The sequence below is a fragment of the Sinohyriopsis cumingii genome, chromosome 4 (assembly GCF_028554795.1).
Source record: "Sinohyriopsis cumingii isolate HCF-2022 chromosome 4, ASM2855479v2, whole genome shotgun sequence".
Taxonomy (NCBI): Eukaryota; Metazoa; Mollusca; class Bivalvia; order Unionida; family Unionidae; genus Sinohyriopsis; species Sinohyriopsis cumingii.
The window spans coordinates 48,838,002-48,855,600 of NC_142964.1; the positions used below are offsets into that span (position 1 = coordinate 48,838,002).

Consider the following 17,599-nt stretch of genomic DNA (forward strand, 5'->3'; position numbering starts at 1 on the left):
ACAATGCTGATATGACTTTCCATTTAGGAGGAGTAGCAATAAGAAAATTTTCAAGATGGCTGCAATATTTGAGGTAAAACTGGCACCATTATTATTTGGGACCAACCAGACTTCATAATAAGCCATCTGGTCAAAACCCAATGTCAATATGACTTTCTATCTAAGAGTAGTAGCAATGCAATTTTCAAGATACCTGCATTAGTAGACATCATATATCACATCAGCACACTTTTCAGGGTTCGTACAGAATTCTGAATGATAAATTCAAAGACTTTTTCCAAACTTTCAAAGACTACAAACACAGATTTCCAAGATCTCTTTTCACTAACATTTTCTTTACAAGTTATGTTATATGAGAAAACAATCAATGCAAACTACTACAATATTGTTTAATGATGAAATTCAAACTATAATTAATCAAAGGAGTCTAACAACCTTGGACAATTTTATTTGTGATTATGGAAAGAAATTAAGATGTTTGGGTTTATTTCAAATTTCAAAGACCTCAGGGTAATCTGCTTGATTTTCCCAAAATTTCAAGGCCTTGAAAATTCTACCTGATTTCTACCAAACTGTCAAAGACCATAAGAACCCTGATTTTTATTTAAAACAACTAGATACAATAAAATGTTTTCTAGTGAAAACCTCATCATGATTGGACTTTCTGACCTGGATTAATAGCAACAGCACGATTTTCAATATGGTTTCTGTTATGGCCATACTGGATGTCAGATCATTACCATTTAAATTTAGGACCAACTAGACATCATAAGAAATCTTTCAGTGAAACTCCAATGTTGATATAGACATCCCCCATGTTGATATGTATGCCAAATCAACACCATTTTAATTTAGGACCAACCAGACATCATAAGATATCTTTCAGTGAAACTCCAATGTTGATATAACCATCCCCCATGTTGTTATGGATGTCAGATCAGTATCATTTTAATTTAAAACCAACTAGACATCGTAAGAAATCTTTCAGTGAAACCCCAATGTTGATATAACCATCCCCCATGTTGATTTGGTTGCTAGATCAGCACCATTTTAATTTAGGACCAACTAGACATCATAAGAAGTCTTTCAGTGAAACCCCCATACTGATATGGCCATCCATTCAGGTGAAGCAGTGGTGAAATGATTTTTAACATGGCCTCTATGATGGCCATACTGGATGTCTGGGTGGCACCATTTTTATTTAGAACCAACCAGACATTATAAGTCTTATGGGGTAAACCCTATGCTGATACGAAAATCTGTTCAGAAAGAATTGTGATAACAAGATCTTCAAAATGTTTGTCATAGCAGGACATTATAACAAGTCCTGCAGTGAAAACCTCATGTTGATATGATCATCCATTCAGGATGAGAGGCAGCATGAAGTTTGCCTTGCTGGTCATAATGGATATCAGACCAGCACCAATTTCATTTAGGATCATGTTGGATCTCTGAGCAGCACCTCCCATTTTCATTTAAGACCAAATATACCTTGTGTTTGAAGTTTCATGGCATTACTCCAAGTAGTTTAGGGGGAGTAGCGATAACAAACTTGTGCTAAAGGTCAGATGGACATCAGACAACAGATGGACATCAGACAACAGGTATGTTTGGGATGACAGGCAATCCCATAAACTCTTTTGGTTAAAGACATGTACAGCTAAAAATAGCCTAAATGTGGATGTACATGTGAAACTGACTGGAAAATCTGTTGACTTTCTACTTAACCAGAATTATTATTTGAATAAAAATATACTAAATTTCACAAAAAAATTCTTTTCATTTAAAATTTTAGGCAAGTAAAACAGCAGCTAAATTACCCACAACAATTACACAATAATGATTCAGTTAGAGTAATAGAATCTCATAAATTGGCATACAAATGAAATATACTGTGAATAATTATCTGGAAATAGTCGTCGATAGAGCACCAATTTAATATTAGCTCTTCAATATAGTATGAATTATTTTTCACTTTGAAGAGTCTGGTTTAATATTTGTGTTACATACAATTCAATCAATCATACATGGCCACAATCTAGCTGTTGAATGGAACTATGATGGTCTCTGAATTGTTTTATATCATTCACTATTAAACATGTACACGTGTTTAAATTCAAAATTAAAAAATGGCATAAAAAGGTCAAAGTAAACAATCACATAAATATCAGAAGCAACTGTAATGTATTTACTTCTCATCTTTAACAAGAATTTGAAATCTGACACTGAATCATGCAAATAGTCTTAATTTTGGGAAAACACCTTTTTTACTTTTCAGACTCCATTCCTGTGCAGCTCATATGTTGTTTGCAGTAAACAGATAAAGTCTGTAGCTAGATATTACATTTGTGGGGTTGCCAAAATATATCTCTCCCTTTTCATGTATGTAATGTTCCAAGAACACATGCAAATTAAGCCATCCTAACAGACTAATGCCGGAACATCAACTGCCAGTATGCAATCTCAAAAGGCCCCTGATCCTCCTGTTGACTGCTTCCACAAACCCATAGTGTGTTCGGCCCTTGCAGAAATTCTTAAAGAAAACAAAGTCAATGTTTTAGGATATAATCAAGAAGCTCCTCAAGTTGCTTGGACAAAACACTGCAATAATCTTTTTATAAACAGATAATTTTGACTAAATATATGCAGACACCTGTCCAGATACAAAAATGATGAACGTGGTCTTGTTATTTAGTAATGATAACCATCATACCAAATGAGAATTCTGACATTTTCTACATTTACATGTGATGGCAGACACAAAACATAATTTTTTGCATATAATCCAAATTTAATGTTGACACAGAATGCCAAAAATATAATTTGACTAACACTTAATTCCTAAATTTTATTGTCGAAAAAGTAACCCAAGTAAAGATACATCCTAGGTTAATAATTAAAACTGTGTCTCAATACCTGATTGATTTCCTGTATTTTCTTAAAGAGAGATTCATTAAGGACAGACACAGCAGTCTGTTTTAGTGTTTCTATCTCCTGCTGACTGACTCCCTTTCTCTGATCCTCCAGCTCAAATGTCTCATTGGCGGCTTCCTGGTCTGCCAGCCTGGAGGACTCATTCAGGCCCATCACATCTACAGAAAGGAAGATATGCAACCAATGAAATTATTTCTTGACCCACTTAATATGCAAAATATGGCATTAAGATTAACCAATCTATGGTTCAATGACATTCTAAACAGAAAAGGTGATATCGAAAGAACCTACACCCATGGTACAGTATGGTTTGATCCAATGAAATCCATGCCCTAAATCCAATTAAATTCATGCCCCTAAATCCAATGAAATCCATGCCCTAAATCCAATGAAATACATGTCCTAAATCCAAAGAAATTCATGCTGCCAAATCCAATGAAATACATGCCCTAAATCCAATGAAATACATATCCTAAATCCAATTAAATCCATGCCCTAAATTCAATGAAAACCATGCCCTAAATCCAATGAAATCCATGCCACTAAATCTAATGAAATCTATGCTCCTAAATCCAATGACATCCATGCCCCTAAATCCTATGAAATCTATGCCCCTAAATCAAATGAAATTGATGCCCTAAATCCAATGAAATACATGCCCTAAATCCAATGGAATACATCTCCTAAATCCAATGAAATCTATGCCCCTAAATCCAATGAAATCCAAGCCCTAAATTCATTGAAATTCGTGCCCTAAATCCAATGAAATCTACATAGTTCCCATGCTTTTCTAGATATAAATTTCCAGGTCTTTTCCAGGATGAAATTAATTTTTTTCAAGGTTAACATATGACCATTAGTGAATGGAAATAAAGCACATTTAGGATTAAAAAACATGTATTTTCCAAATCTGAAGATGTTTCTCTTTCAAGATTCTCCAAAACATATATGTCAGAAAAGATGATCACGTACAAAATCACAAAATGAGTCACATGAAACAAATTTGACTATATTCCCATAAAATGGCATTTCAATGTACAGAATACAAATTCTAACTTTGCTGACCTGCATTATGTTGCTACATGGAGACAACATAATGAGCATAAACTATTTTGTTTCCTTTCAAACCTTTAATTCCAAAGAATTCTAGAGCAATATGTGTGCATGTTATACAAACTAAACATTTCCTATCACAGTATGAAAAACCCCAATAAATGCAAAGTTTTTGAATCTTATCTTGTTTCAAAAAAAGTTTAACCCTGAGATATGTGTGCCAAAAAATCTCAAACAAGATTTTTCAACCAACTTAAACTCCTTAAGATGATTTTAGCTAAAATTCCATCATTTAAAGATATTTACAAAAAAGAACTGATTTAAATTTTGACAAAAAAGACCTTCAAAATTATATATTGTTGTATAAACAATGACTGAATTTTCTGTAAAATCAACTTGTCTTCTTGTAGCTCAATAAACCCGTTCCCAATCCTGTATTGATACATGGGCTTTTATCGTTTCTTAATATATAATAAAAGGGACAACAATTTCCCATTTCTCCTGCGTTCCATTTAAGATCTGAAACCAATGCTTCAAGCTACATGTCACTGTGTAATAGTTTTGCACCAAAGTTCAGCTCAAAGATTCGCAATTTTTCTAATCCGGGTTTCCGCCAAATATTCCAACCACATTTTTCACATTTGGACATTTAGGATGGAGTGTGATGGGTTCAGAGCAATTACATTAAAAAAATTTGGAATCTGCCGCCACTGTAAGATAGCTTACCAGCGGGCCTAGCAAATTTAAACTAGGTTATGTTGACTTATACCTGCATGAAATCGACTGAAAAATTATTTATTTTCTTAAAAATGGCAAGTATTATAATCATTATGTCTTTAATCCGCTGACACACTAGACAAAACTCAGCATAGATGAAATCTTACCTGGTACTCGCCATTTGTGTTAATAGTCACATGATTCACAAATCTCAAACAACGAGATGGGAAGTCCAATAGTCACGTGATATCAACAACAAACTCCTTTTTAATGTTGTTGTACAAAATTTCAATTATATTAAAAGAAAGTCTGATACCTTTTGTAAAAACCAGAAAGAACATATAATTCTCAAGATATTTATTTCGAGAACAACTACAAGAAACTTGGCCAGTCTGATTCATCAAGCAGAGTAGTCTGGTTCCCTGCTTCCTATGCTCCCTACGTGAGAGAGCACATGTCAACATGGTAGTCATGTGATACAACAAAACTCCTAAGCTGGTCTCGGAATAAATACAAGAGAATTTTGTGCTCTTTCGTTTTTGTATTTTTATTACAACCAATATAAGACTTTTATTTTAAAACAATTCTACAATATTTGAAAATGACGGTTGTGAGATTTTGTGTGCTCGTGCAACATGCTATCGAAATCTTTACAGTCTTAATATACCTCCCCATTTGTTTGTACCCACCAACTGATTTAAAAACCGGTAATCTTTAATGTGGTAAAAAGTGCACAGACCTTAGTCGATTCATTCATTGATTTATAGTTTCTAACCTGACTGTGAATAGAGTGCCCTAACACCGTCATCATCTGCACATTTCATGCTTAACGTAAGTTTTCAATATAATAGACAGACATGCTCGAGATCCATTTCCAGTTCCTGGACAAGTCCATTTTCAGCAAAGGGGTGCTTACATGACTACAGATGTACATGCATATGTCAGCTGCTTCCGATATTGACAATGTCTAAGCAAGCAAAGGAAAATAATGACAACAAATTTGCCTTTCACGTGGATTTAATAAGCGGTTTAATTTCTATGTTCATGTGTGCAAAGGGATATAATTCCAAACTCTCAATCCAATGAAATCCTTGCCCTAAATCCAATTAAATCTATGCCCTAAATCCAATGAAACCCATGCCCCTAAATCTAATGAAATCCATGCCCTAAATCCAATGAAATCCATGCCCTAAATCCAATGAAATCCATGCCCTAAATCCAATGAAATTCATGCCTTAAATCTAATGAAATTCATGCCCTAAATCCAATGAAATCCATGCTCTAAATCCAATGAAATCCATGCCCTAAATCCAATGAAATTCATGAACTAAATCCAATGAAATCCTTGCCCTAAATCCAATGAAATCCATGCCCTAAATCCAATGAAACCCATGCCCCTAAATCTAATGAAATCCATGCCCTAAATCCAATGAAATCCTTGCCCTAAATCCAATGAAATTCATGCCCTAAATCCAATGAAATACATGCCTTAAATCCAATGAAATTCATGCCCTAAATCCAATGAAATCCATGCTCTAAATCCAATGAAATCCATGCCCCTAAATCCAATGAAATCCATGCCTTAAATCCAATGAAATACATGTCTTAAATCCAATGAAATCCATGCCGTAAATCCAATAAAATCCATGCCCTAAATCCAATGAAATACATGTCCTAAATCCAATGAAATCCATGCCCTAAATCCAATGAAATCCATGCACCTAAATTCAATGAAATCCATACACCTAAATCCAATGAAATCCTTGCCCTAAATCCAATGAAATCCATGCCCTAAATCCAATGAAATCCATGCCTTAAATTCAATCAAATAAAGGAACTGTAGTGATTCTGTGGTTTGCATGCTAAACCTGTGACTAAAATGGTGCAAGATTGAATCCAACCATTAAATCAGCCTGGTTTTGATACCATGGTGTATCCATGGGCAAGACATTTTACTCCAATTGCCTCAGCACTAATATAACCTGTGTGTTGCTCTGCCATAAAACTGCATACCAACTCAAACCAAACGAAGGCCATTTAAATGTGAAATTCAAACAACTTTGATAGTTTCCAATTGCTTATTCCAACAGTTTTCACATAGTGTGTAATTTCAAACATTAATTTAGACTCTATTCCCACACCCAATAAGCTCCAACCATCAAGGACAATGGTTCTTGGATCTTCTATAACTCCTTATATTTTGTTTCTTCATAAAAATATTTGCAATGTAACTTTAACTGAAATTGTTAAACATGAGACATTTTGATCCCTTACAGAAAGTCCTGTGGATAGAGCCAAGAGTACTATTCCTACCACAATACGGTTTCCATATGGACAAGTGAACAATCAAATTAACAATTTTCAATTTAGTTATCAGAAGACACTTAAATTGTTTTTAGACAAGGTAAATGACATACAGATGGACAGATGGAGAACATTACAATATACCTGATGCTTTTTAAAGGGAACGGGTGATAAATAAACCATCTAGCACATCTATGAATTTAGCTTCATGCATCATCATTAAACAGTCCCATATAAGACTGTATAATATCATGAGTTTGTTTTTAGAAAAAGCGGTGTAACAAACACAATAAACACTAAGTGTTGCTCTATGTTACAAGATGTTGGTGGCAAAGCGACGTATAGTCTTGGTGTAATATCTGAAAATGAGTTGAATTATTGGGAGTTGGACCCACTGTGAATCTTATACACCTTCTAATTCTTACACAGTGATGGCACATTATGGATTTAGCTGAGACTGCCAACGATATAAAACCTAACCTTGAAGCCTGCGCATCTGCTGCTGTCGTTTTATGTACCCCTGGTACACCGAGGGCTGTTTCTCCAGTGGCACACAGTGGATCAGGTAGTACTCAAGGTGTCGCCACAGCAAAAACAAACAGTTTTCTAGAATATCTTGCCTGGGTCAAGGAGAATTACAACCAAAACTGTCACCATATTAACTATCAAGAAGAAATATCTAGTTTTCACCCATGATGTGGGGTAGGATAAAAATGACCCTTCATTTGTTAACAAGTGAATCCAAACAAGTCTGATTTTTGGATTGGCTACTTTATCAATTCAGAGGGGTGATAATTGCACTTTTAACTGATTCTGGGTTTAATATTTCTGCCTCCTGACTCCATTTTGGACAAGTATCAATCTCATCATAATTTCTACTAAGCTTAATCAATCTGTTTGATACTTTGTCCAAGCACATTATGACAGGAAGATGAACTGATTATCGGAAAACACATGGATATTTTGTCTACTCTAATACACTGAGTCACAAAATTTCCTCTTTTTGCTAAATCTTTTTTTTGCAAAATACATTAAAAATCTGCATTACCTGACATCAATGTAAAGTTTAGTCTAACAGGCGATATCATAGTTCCTGGAATAAGGGAATTAACCCAAGATGATTAAAGTCATCATGAGGATGGGTTCATGTGTATAGTTGCCGACATTACCAAAGGTGATTTTCTTTCTGATCTTCGCAACAAATTTTGTGACCACCTTTTAACTGAGTATTTCAGGCCAGACAGAAATTTAAGGAATTGTGGAATCCTGGATAAATGTAGACATGTTACTAAAATTCGTTACTTTTTCTACAACTGTGGTCATTGTATGATGCTGGGTAAGACTTTATTCCATTTCATATCGCTATGACAATCATCTCTCCCACCATGAGACATTTTTAAAATCAACACATGATGTACAATACTGTCCATATAGCACATTATGCGATGGCAGATCTGAGTCTCTGCAGTTGGACCCAATTTATAAGTACATACAGTACAAGGATACCTTTAAGTAAGTACATACAGTACAAGGATACCTTTAAGTGAGTACATATGGTACAAGGGCTGTGTAGTTTGCAGTTGGACTCAATTTATAAGTTAGTACATATGGTACAAGGATACCTTTAAGTGAGTACATATGGTACAAGGGCTGTGTAGTTTGCAGTTGGACTCAATTTATAAGTTAGTACATATGGTACAAGGATACCTTTAAGTGAGTACATATGGTACAAGGATGCCTTTAGGTGAGTACATATGGTACAAGGGCTGTGCAGTTTGCAGTTGGACTCAATTTATAAGTAAGTACTTATGGTACAAGGATACCTTTAAGAGTGTACATATGGTATAAGGTTACCTTTAAGAGAGTACATATGGTACAAGGATACCTTTAAGTAAGTACATATGGTACAAGGATGCCTTTAAACAAGTACATATGGTACAAGGATACCTTTAAGTGAGTACATATGGTACAAGGATACCTTTAAACAAGTCCTGCTGAATGTTGTATGCTATTTCATACTATTAATTCCAAGAAAACCTTCAGAATGGTCATATAGTAAATGAGTTCTGTTTTTCTTAATCTGTCCAATTTACCAACAAATAAGTAAAAACTATAAGAACGCTTTAAATTGGTAAAGTGAAATTCTTGTGTAATTTGGCCAAATGCATACTGTATGTGCTCTCTTACAAGTCAAATACAACTGCAAAGTGCACAGACACAGACCAGTTTGCTGGGAATAATAACAGTAACAAACAACATAGACCCTGATCTGCCAGACCATTATGTGATGTCAGATCAAGGTCTATGTTATTTGCAGCTGGAATGGACTTATGAGTACAAAGAGTGTATTAAGTGATTAGTATCAGATAAACATTATTGAATGGGATAATCCATCATTCATGGGATAATCCATCATTCATGTACATATCATATCGGGTCAGATCCAGAGATGTATGAGTACTCTGAAGCACTTGCCTCCGCAGATTACTGGCATCTCATCTCTGTCTGCATGAGTCTCGGCCTGGCCAAAGTGGGCATGTGAGAAAGCTTGCCAGTAATTTCCTGTGGGTTCTTCCTCTACCCAATATACTGGCTGCCATTTATATAGCCTATCATGTTGCTGTTGCTGTTGGGTTTAACGCCATATTTCAGCACACGATAGGCTATGCATGGCGGCCAGTATTAATGGTGGAGGAAGAACCCGGGAAAACCCCGGGAAGAACCACCGACCCACGAGAAGCTACTGGCAAGCTTTCTCACATATCCATATTGGCTGAATCCTAGACTCGAACCCATGCAGACAGAGGTGAGATGGCAGTGATCCGTAACGGAAAGAGCTTTAGACCACTCGGCCACTCGGGGCCCCTATAGACTATCATATACACTGTAGTATATATGTTTAATGAAATGTTATTCTGTATACATAGCATAACTTTATATATGTAAAAAATAGCCTTGTATATAATAATTAATTGCACCTGTATAACAATACAGCATGTCATATTTATTTTAATAAAGATTTGCTTTGGTTAGAGGAAAATTAAACAGAAACACTTTATCAAGGATACATGACAAAAATTGGAGCTGCCTGAAGTTGTAATGAATAATCTGTGTCAGCCGTTTCTTGGCCAGCAGCTGTCGATGTTGTGATGACATCTCTACTGTTGCCACACCAGAAAACTGAAAGGAAAGCAACGTCATCAATACTGATTCAAAGAAAGTTGGATATTGCTGTTTTGGTGTACACATCTTATATACCTATACAACTTTTAGGTATCCAAATAATTCAAAAGAAACATAATCCCATGCAAAACTGTCAGGGGAGAAGTCCCATTTATCAATATTCATTCCATAATTACACACACATTATAAGATACTGTGAATTTCATTAGTTTTTGTGGAATGCTTGTTTTCATAAAACTTGTGACTTCTACAAAATATAAACATGAAGACCCAACAAACAATGATCATCCTGAGAAAACATAATGATCTGTCCCAAAAATGAATCAATTTACCCCCCAAAATATTATTTTCCAACAACCATTAAAACTGATAAGTACATGATAAATGAATTCATATTACAACTCTCCCTTGAAAACTTGTGCACAACAGGGTCCAAAAACACAGACCAAGTCATAAGCAAGGGCATTAGTGACAAAGGCACAACAGGGTCCAAAAACAGAGACCAAGTCATAAGCAAGGGCACTGGTGACTGAGGCATATCTGACAAAGTAGGAAAGTGATGGTTACTGCTAACGTGGAAGTGGGGAGGGGGAGAACAGATTACTGTATATACTCATGTATAAGCCAAATAATTTAGGAAAAAAATAAAGCCCTGGAAGAATGTGGGTGGGTGTTTAAAACATCACTCCATGAGGTTTCAACATGCATTTTCTGTACAAGTGAAAACTGTGTTTATTACAACACTGCTTTTTTGCATGTGAATGTGGAGACGTTCTTGTGTTACTGTAGATTCAGAACAAAACAAGATTCTTTATTTAAAAAGAGAGTTAAAGTCATTTACAGAAAGCATCTTTTTTGGTTAAATTATGTTTCTCTGATAATACTCACATAATCATAATATATTAGGATAACTTATTGCTATTGCTATTCCAAATCCAGCCCGCTTAGACAGACGAAAAACATCTTTCTATGCATTATATATACAAAGGGTAGCAACTCTTACAGGTTAACTCCCCTTTCTACCTGCAAGGTGGTACTGTTATACCTGGATATGCCCGTTTTTACTTGAAACCTTAAATAGAAGCATTGTATCTGAGGGCTGTACATTTAAGCACACATGGTACCCAAGGAAGGCAGTTTTTAAAAAATATATGGCAGGGTACTTTGATTTCACAGAGTTCATAAGAAAATGATAAAGAAAATTCTGAATTGCACTGAAAGTGAGGACATATCATTGAAATTGTCTTCCCTGGGTCCCAGGTATGTTTTGCTGTTACAGCCCTGATGTGATCTGGCAAGTATGAAGATACATAATTTACAAACAAAAATTTGCTTTCTATGTCAAGTGTATAAGGAGAACAGGTAAGAGGAGGAAATGCTAAGCACCCTACTTCTACCTGTCTCACCAAGTAGAAGCATGATTGCTCTACTAAAAGGATGAACTTGTCCTAAAGTTAGTTTATCACAAAAAGACAGTTTGTTCTGACATGTGCATGGAAAATCCCTGTGGATTTCCATACCTGATTACTGTTTCACCTTTACAAGTTCCCAGGCAAATCCAGCACAAGTAGTGAATTCATGTCTGGGTCTGAGGATGAGCTTTCATGAATGGGGAGTGGTCAATGTCTCTACAGCTACCACTAACCAACAAGATTCAGTTCTCTCCTTAGCGAGGCCATTTCATGCACATTAAAACAAGAAAATGCAGACTGAGCTTTTACAGTTGATGTGGATATTGTCCATGTATTGATGGTAACATCTGAGGGTAAAGGGCCCTTGCAGCTTTGCTTCTCTTGATAGAACGATTAAGAAGAGGGAATTATTGTAGTTTGTCTAGTGACATTGTGCTGTTCTTAGCAAGGAGACAGTTCGTGTTATTAGACTAAACCATGATAAAGGAACTGCATACAGTGTGACTCTAAGTTTGTGTTATTAGACTGAACTGCATAGTTTAAATCTAAGAGCACCATATGTAGCTCACTCACTCGGCATGTTGAAGTTAGAATTATCATGAACTGTAATTCATTTATAATAGCTGCTTCAGTGATGGGGGAAGATGATGGCTCAGACTTGTAGAGATTCCACTGGGGAATAATGTAAGTGAAAGTGATCTGGATTTGTGGCCGAAATTCCAATGGGGAATAATGTGAGTGTAAGTGGTCAAAATTGTATCGCAAGTTGGAGATTACTTCATTGGAGCCTAATGCATCTCTTCCATGTCATCTGAATGTGTCTAAAATCACAGAACAGTATCCTTTGAGAAAGAAAAAGAAATTTGCCATCAGGGAATGGGTGCTGAGAGGGGTCTGACATCACTGATGTGACACCACTCATTGACAAAGTGGAGGATCTTCAGCAGTTTATTTTAATTAGTTTACTCTGGGCCTGTGATGGACAGTGGCATATGGATTCTTTAGAAGGCTGTTTATACCTAGCTTTTGGTGATGAAAGCCATTCTCAATGTCTATCACACATGGGTAGAAACTGTCCACAGAAACTGATCATGATAATGTCCGACAATTCAATAGGGGAATACTTTCATGGGTACTCACAAAATCAGGTAATATACAAGTCTGACACATTCCGAGCTGTAACAGTGTCCAGCCAGGACTCATCATCAATGGAGAACAGCTGCTTCATAAAGTGTTCTCCACTGAAAAAGCATGGGCCATACCTGCTTCTTTAATTATCTGGATGGTAATGTGGGCATACACTCTTCTTCTTTCAGTTTTGATTATGATGATACTTAATAAATCAGGGGCAAAAAACTGCAATCAGATTATTCTTACAGCTATATGTTCCTTTGATGTTAGGTTTTGTTACTAAGAGGTATCTGCTGAGAAGCACAGTACTGCTCTGCTCAAGTCAGCATGACATCCTGTCAGCAGACAGTAAAATGGTATGTCAGCCTTCATGGCTTCCCTCTCGTAGATTATAAAATGTATTTAAGAGGGTACCAGACTGGGAAGAAAATAAAACATGATGAGGTCACTTCCTTTGTAAACAATGAGCAGTTCATTTGATAAATACAAATTAGCATATGAATGAATAAGTTGTTAAAAAAGGCGTAAAGTGTCATAAGATATTCTCAGTTCAGGAAAAAGCAGTCAAAGCAATATGACTAAAAGAAAAAAGGGAGAGTTCTTTGATCACTAGTGAGAAATTTTAATGTCAGAAAGATTTAAATAAACATTGCCATTATACATTCAACTGCAGTGAGTGGAAAGATGGACTCTACAGATATGTAGGGACAGTTACAGCTAGATTTATGTGCCCAGACTTTTACTGACAAGTTCTTTTTGCACCACAAATGATGATTACTTGTTTGCTTATCAGTACTCAACAAGTGCTTCACGATATTTAATAAGTGTAAAATTTACCGGATTCTTCCATGTAAGCCATTTGCATAACAAGGGTATTAAATAATAGCCATTACTACTATGTACGGTTCGAGTCTAAGATTCAGCCAATGTGGGCATGTGAGAAAGCCTGCCAGTAGCTTCTCGTGGGTCGGTGGTTCTTTCCGGGGTTTTCCGGGTTCTTCCTCCACCATTAATACTGGCCGCCATGTATAGCCTATCGTGCTGAAAAATGGCGTTAAACCCCACAACAACAACAACAACAACAACAACTACTATGTACAGATTCAGATGAAAACAAAATCCCCAAATGCCGATTGCTTTCTGTTTGTGCCTTAACTTTCTGTTAAGTAAATGCCTAATGCATAATTTACATGTATTGTATATGACCATAATCTGGTAATGTTGATAATAACTACCTGTTTTAAATCTTCACTACTTAGCTCTGCTAAACCCTCCAGCTTCCTGAGGTGCTGCTTATGACTATCAAAGACCGAGATGAAAGAGTTGGAACACTGTTTTATTTGGTAGACAATAACACCCAGGTTTGGTGATTGGGCTGGGCTGAGTGAGGACAAGGAGAACTCTGAAGGAAAGAAAAAATGGACAAAATAACAACAGTTCTAAAGAACCCTAACAAAATATCTCACTCAACGTGGCTCTTTGCAGTAATTTAATCATTTTTTAAACACATGCAAGTATTCTGCAGAACATAAAATCTTGCCTGCATGTGATATGTACATCAAGCATATAACTTTCCAAATTTCAACAGCACATCCGGACACAATGTTCCAATAATGTTAATAACACTATCATCAATGCTGTGAGAAAAGTGCTAATTTTATTTTGCTATCTGCTGAGACAGGTCAAGACAAATTAAGCTAAAGATAATCAAACTTACTTGTTGAGTTGTATGTGTAGAACATGGTAAAGTCAGACACATAGAACATGGTAAAGTCAGACACACAGAACATGGTAAAGTCAGACACATAGAACATGGTAAAGTTTGACACATAGAACATGGTAAAGTCAGACACACAGAACATGGTAAAGTCAGACACATAGAACATGGTAAAGTTTGACACATAGAACATGGTAAAGTCAGTCACATAGAATATGAAAGGCAAACATGCCAAGTATGCATGTGAAATGATATGCTATTAAAATTGATTTTACTTTTCCATTGTTACTTTCAAATGAGATCAAAATGCTTTGAATACACAAAATCATTCTACTCACCATCACTTCCTCTGAGATCTCTGGACATGGCCTCCTCAAGGCTTGGCCCAAACAGAATCTGACAATACTGAGCACTTGGACCTGTGAAGAAGGAGAAACAACTTCACATCAATTGTAATGATAAGCCATCACTTTCTCACTTGCTGTAAATCACTATGATATTTATGTTGTCCACAGATGAATGTGTATTGTTTATTATCTTCTATCAAGATCAAGAAGGTATGCTTCTATAATGTAAATAGTTCTGGCCTTTCATAGCCTGCAGTAAATGTTCTGATGCATAGTCAATGAATATGATACATGCATTCTGTCCAGGTAAGAGTACTGCCCAAAAATGTGTTATAAATATCAAAAACAGTGAGCAGATATACTGGGTCACTATTATTCTGTACAACAGAGAAGATTTATGGTAAGGGTATTCTTGAAAGGGAGTACTCCTCATTATCAATTTATTTTTCTAGGTTGGCCAAGAATGGATGCTTCAATCTTCAACTATTGCTGTGTTTAACAAGTGTGTTAAATTGCTGCCCCCCCCCCCCAATCATAACAAATTTCAATGCTGACTAGTGCATAAATGAGAAACCAGTCTGTCTTGCCAGTTTGATTTTTAGCTATTCAGAGAAAATTTAATATATGTCAAACACAACATCATATTGCTTTATTTTGACTATATTATTTAATGTACTGGAAAAGCATAATCCATAGACATGCACACATAAGGACATAATTTGTTGAAAAAAGTGCAACGATTATGCCAAAAAAGCATGTATGGCATGTATATTGCAGTGATACATCAGAGAGTAAACTTACTAATTCTAACAAAATGCAAACAATTTGGCCTCTACTATTTCTTTTTGGTTGATTTTTATTTTTTTGATCCCAATGTAATGTTCCATGATGCTGTGACTACCATATCCTAGTTTTATTGGTACAATCAATACATGGTTGAGGAAATGATATTTAAAAATGCCATCTTGACGAATTAAGGCTGCAAACATACTGGGTTTTAATCTAGCTATGAAGCCAGACTTTGTTGGTATCTGCTCTCAACTGATACATATAATGTAACCTTAAACTGATACACATAGTGTAACTTTAAACCAATACACATAGTGTAACCTTAAACGGATACACATAGTGTAACTTTAAACCAATACACATAGTGTAACTTTAAACCAATACACATAGTGTAACCTTAAACGGATACACATATTTTAACCTTAAACTGATACACATAGTGTAACCTTAAATGGATACACATAGTGTAACTTTAAACCAATACACATAGTGTAACTTTAAACCAATACACATAGTGTAACTTTAAACCAATACACATAGTGTAACCTTAAACGGATACACATATTTTAACCTTAAACTGATACACATAGTGTAACCTTAAATGGATACACATAGTGTAACTTTAAACCAATACACATAGTGTAACTTTAAACTGATACACATAGTGTAACTTTAAACCAATACACATAGTGTAACTTTAAACCAATACACATAGTGTAACTTTAAACCAATACACATAGTGTAACCTTAAACGGATACACATAGTGTAACTTTAAACCAATACACATAGTGTAACTTTAAACCAATACACATAGTGTAACCTTAAACGGATACACATATTTTAACCTTAAACTGATACACATAGTGTAACCTTAAATAGATACACATAGTGTAACTTTAAACCAATACACATAGTGTAACTTTAAACCAATACACATAGTGTAACTTTAAACCAATACACATAGTGTAACCTTAAACGGATACACATATTTTAACCTTAAACTGATACACATAGTGTAACCTTAAATGGATACACATAGTGTAACTTTAAACCAATACACATAGTGTAACTTTAAACTGATACACATAGTGTAACTTTAAACCAATACACATAGTGTAACTTTAAACCAATACATATAGTGTAACTTTAAACCAATACACATAGTGTAACCTTAAACGGATACACATAGTGTAACTTTAAACCAATACACATAGTGTAACTTTAAACCAATACACATAGTGTAACTTTAAACTGATACACATAGTGTAACTTTAAACCAATACACATAGTGTAACTTTAAACCAATACATATAGTGTAACTTTAAACCAATACACATAGTGTAACCTTAAACGGATACACATAGTGTAACTTTAAACCAATACACAGTGTAACTTTAAACCAATACACATAGTGTAACCTTAAACGGATACACATATTTTAACCTTAAACTGATACACATAGTGTAACCTTAAATGGATACACATAGTGTAACTTTAAACCAATACACATAGTGTAACTTTAAACTGATACACATAGAGTAACCATAAACTGATACACATAGTGTAACCATAAACTGATAAAGTGCTACAAAGAGTAACTTTAAACTGATACACATAGTGTAACTTTAAACTGATACACATAGTGTAACCTTAAACTGATACACATAGTGTAACTTTAAACTGATACACATGGTGTAACCTTAAACTGATACACATAGTGTAACCATAAACTGATACACATAGTGTAACCATAAACTGATACACATAGTGTAACCATAAACTGATACACATAGTGTAACCTTAAACTGATACACATAGTGTAACCATAAACTGATACACAGTGTAACTTTAAACTGATACACATAGTGTAACCATAAACGGATACACATAGTGTAACCTTAAACTGATACACATAGTGTAACCATAAACTGATACACACAGTGTAACCTTAAACTGATACACATAGTGTAACCATAAACTGATACACATAGTGTAACTTTAAACTGATACA

At 35.2% G+C, this 17,599-nt stretch overlaps 1 protein-coding gene across 2 annotated transcripts in view; it reads right to left on the reverse strand.

Annotated features, from left to right (window-relative positions):
• Window positions 1-375: 375 nt before the first annotated feature.
• LOC149801132 (nuclear pore complex protein Nup205-like) overlaps window positions 376-17,599 on the reverse strand; it is a 137,819-nt gene continuing 120,595 nt past the window's right edge. For both annotated transcript variants that reach the window (XM_089955156.1, XM_089955157.1), the window contains exons 36-41: window positions 14,790-14,870; window positions 13,970-14,136; window positions 10,077-10,188; window positions 7,489-7,623; window positions 2,917-3,092; window positions 376-2,533 (exon numbers count right to left, since the gene is read on the reverse strand). In XM_089955156.1, coding sequence (XP_089811282.1) covers window positions 2,444-2,533; window positions 2,917-3,092; window positions 7,489-7,623; window positions 10,077-10,188; window positions 13,970-14,136; window positions 14,790-14,870 — 761 coding nt within the window. In that variant the 3' untranslated portion in view covers window positions 376-2,443. The remainder of the gene's footprint in view (window positions 2,534-2,916; window positions 3,093-7,488; window positions 7,624-10,076; window positions 10,189-13,969; window positions 14,137-14,789; window positions 14,871-17,599) is intronic.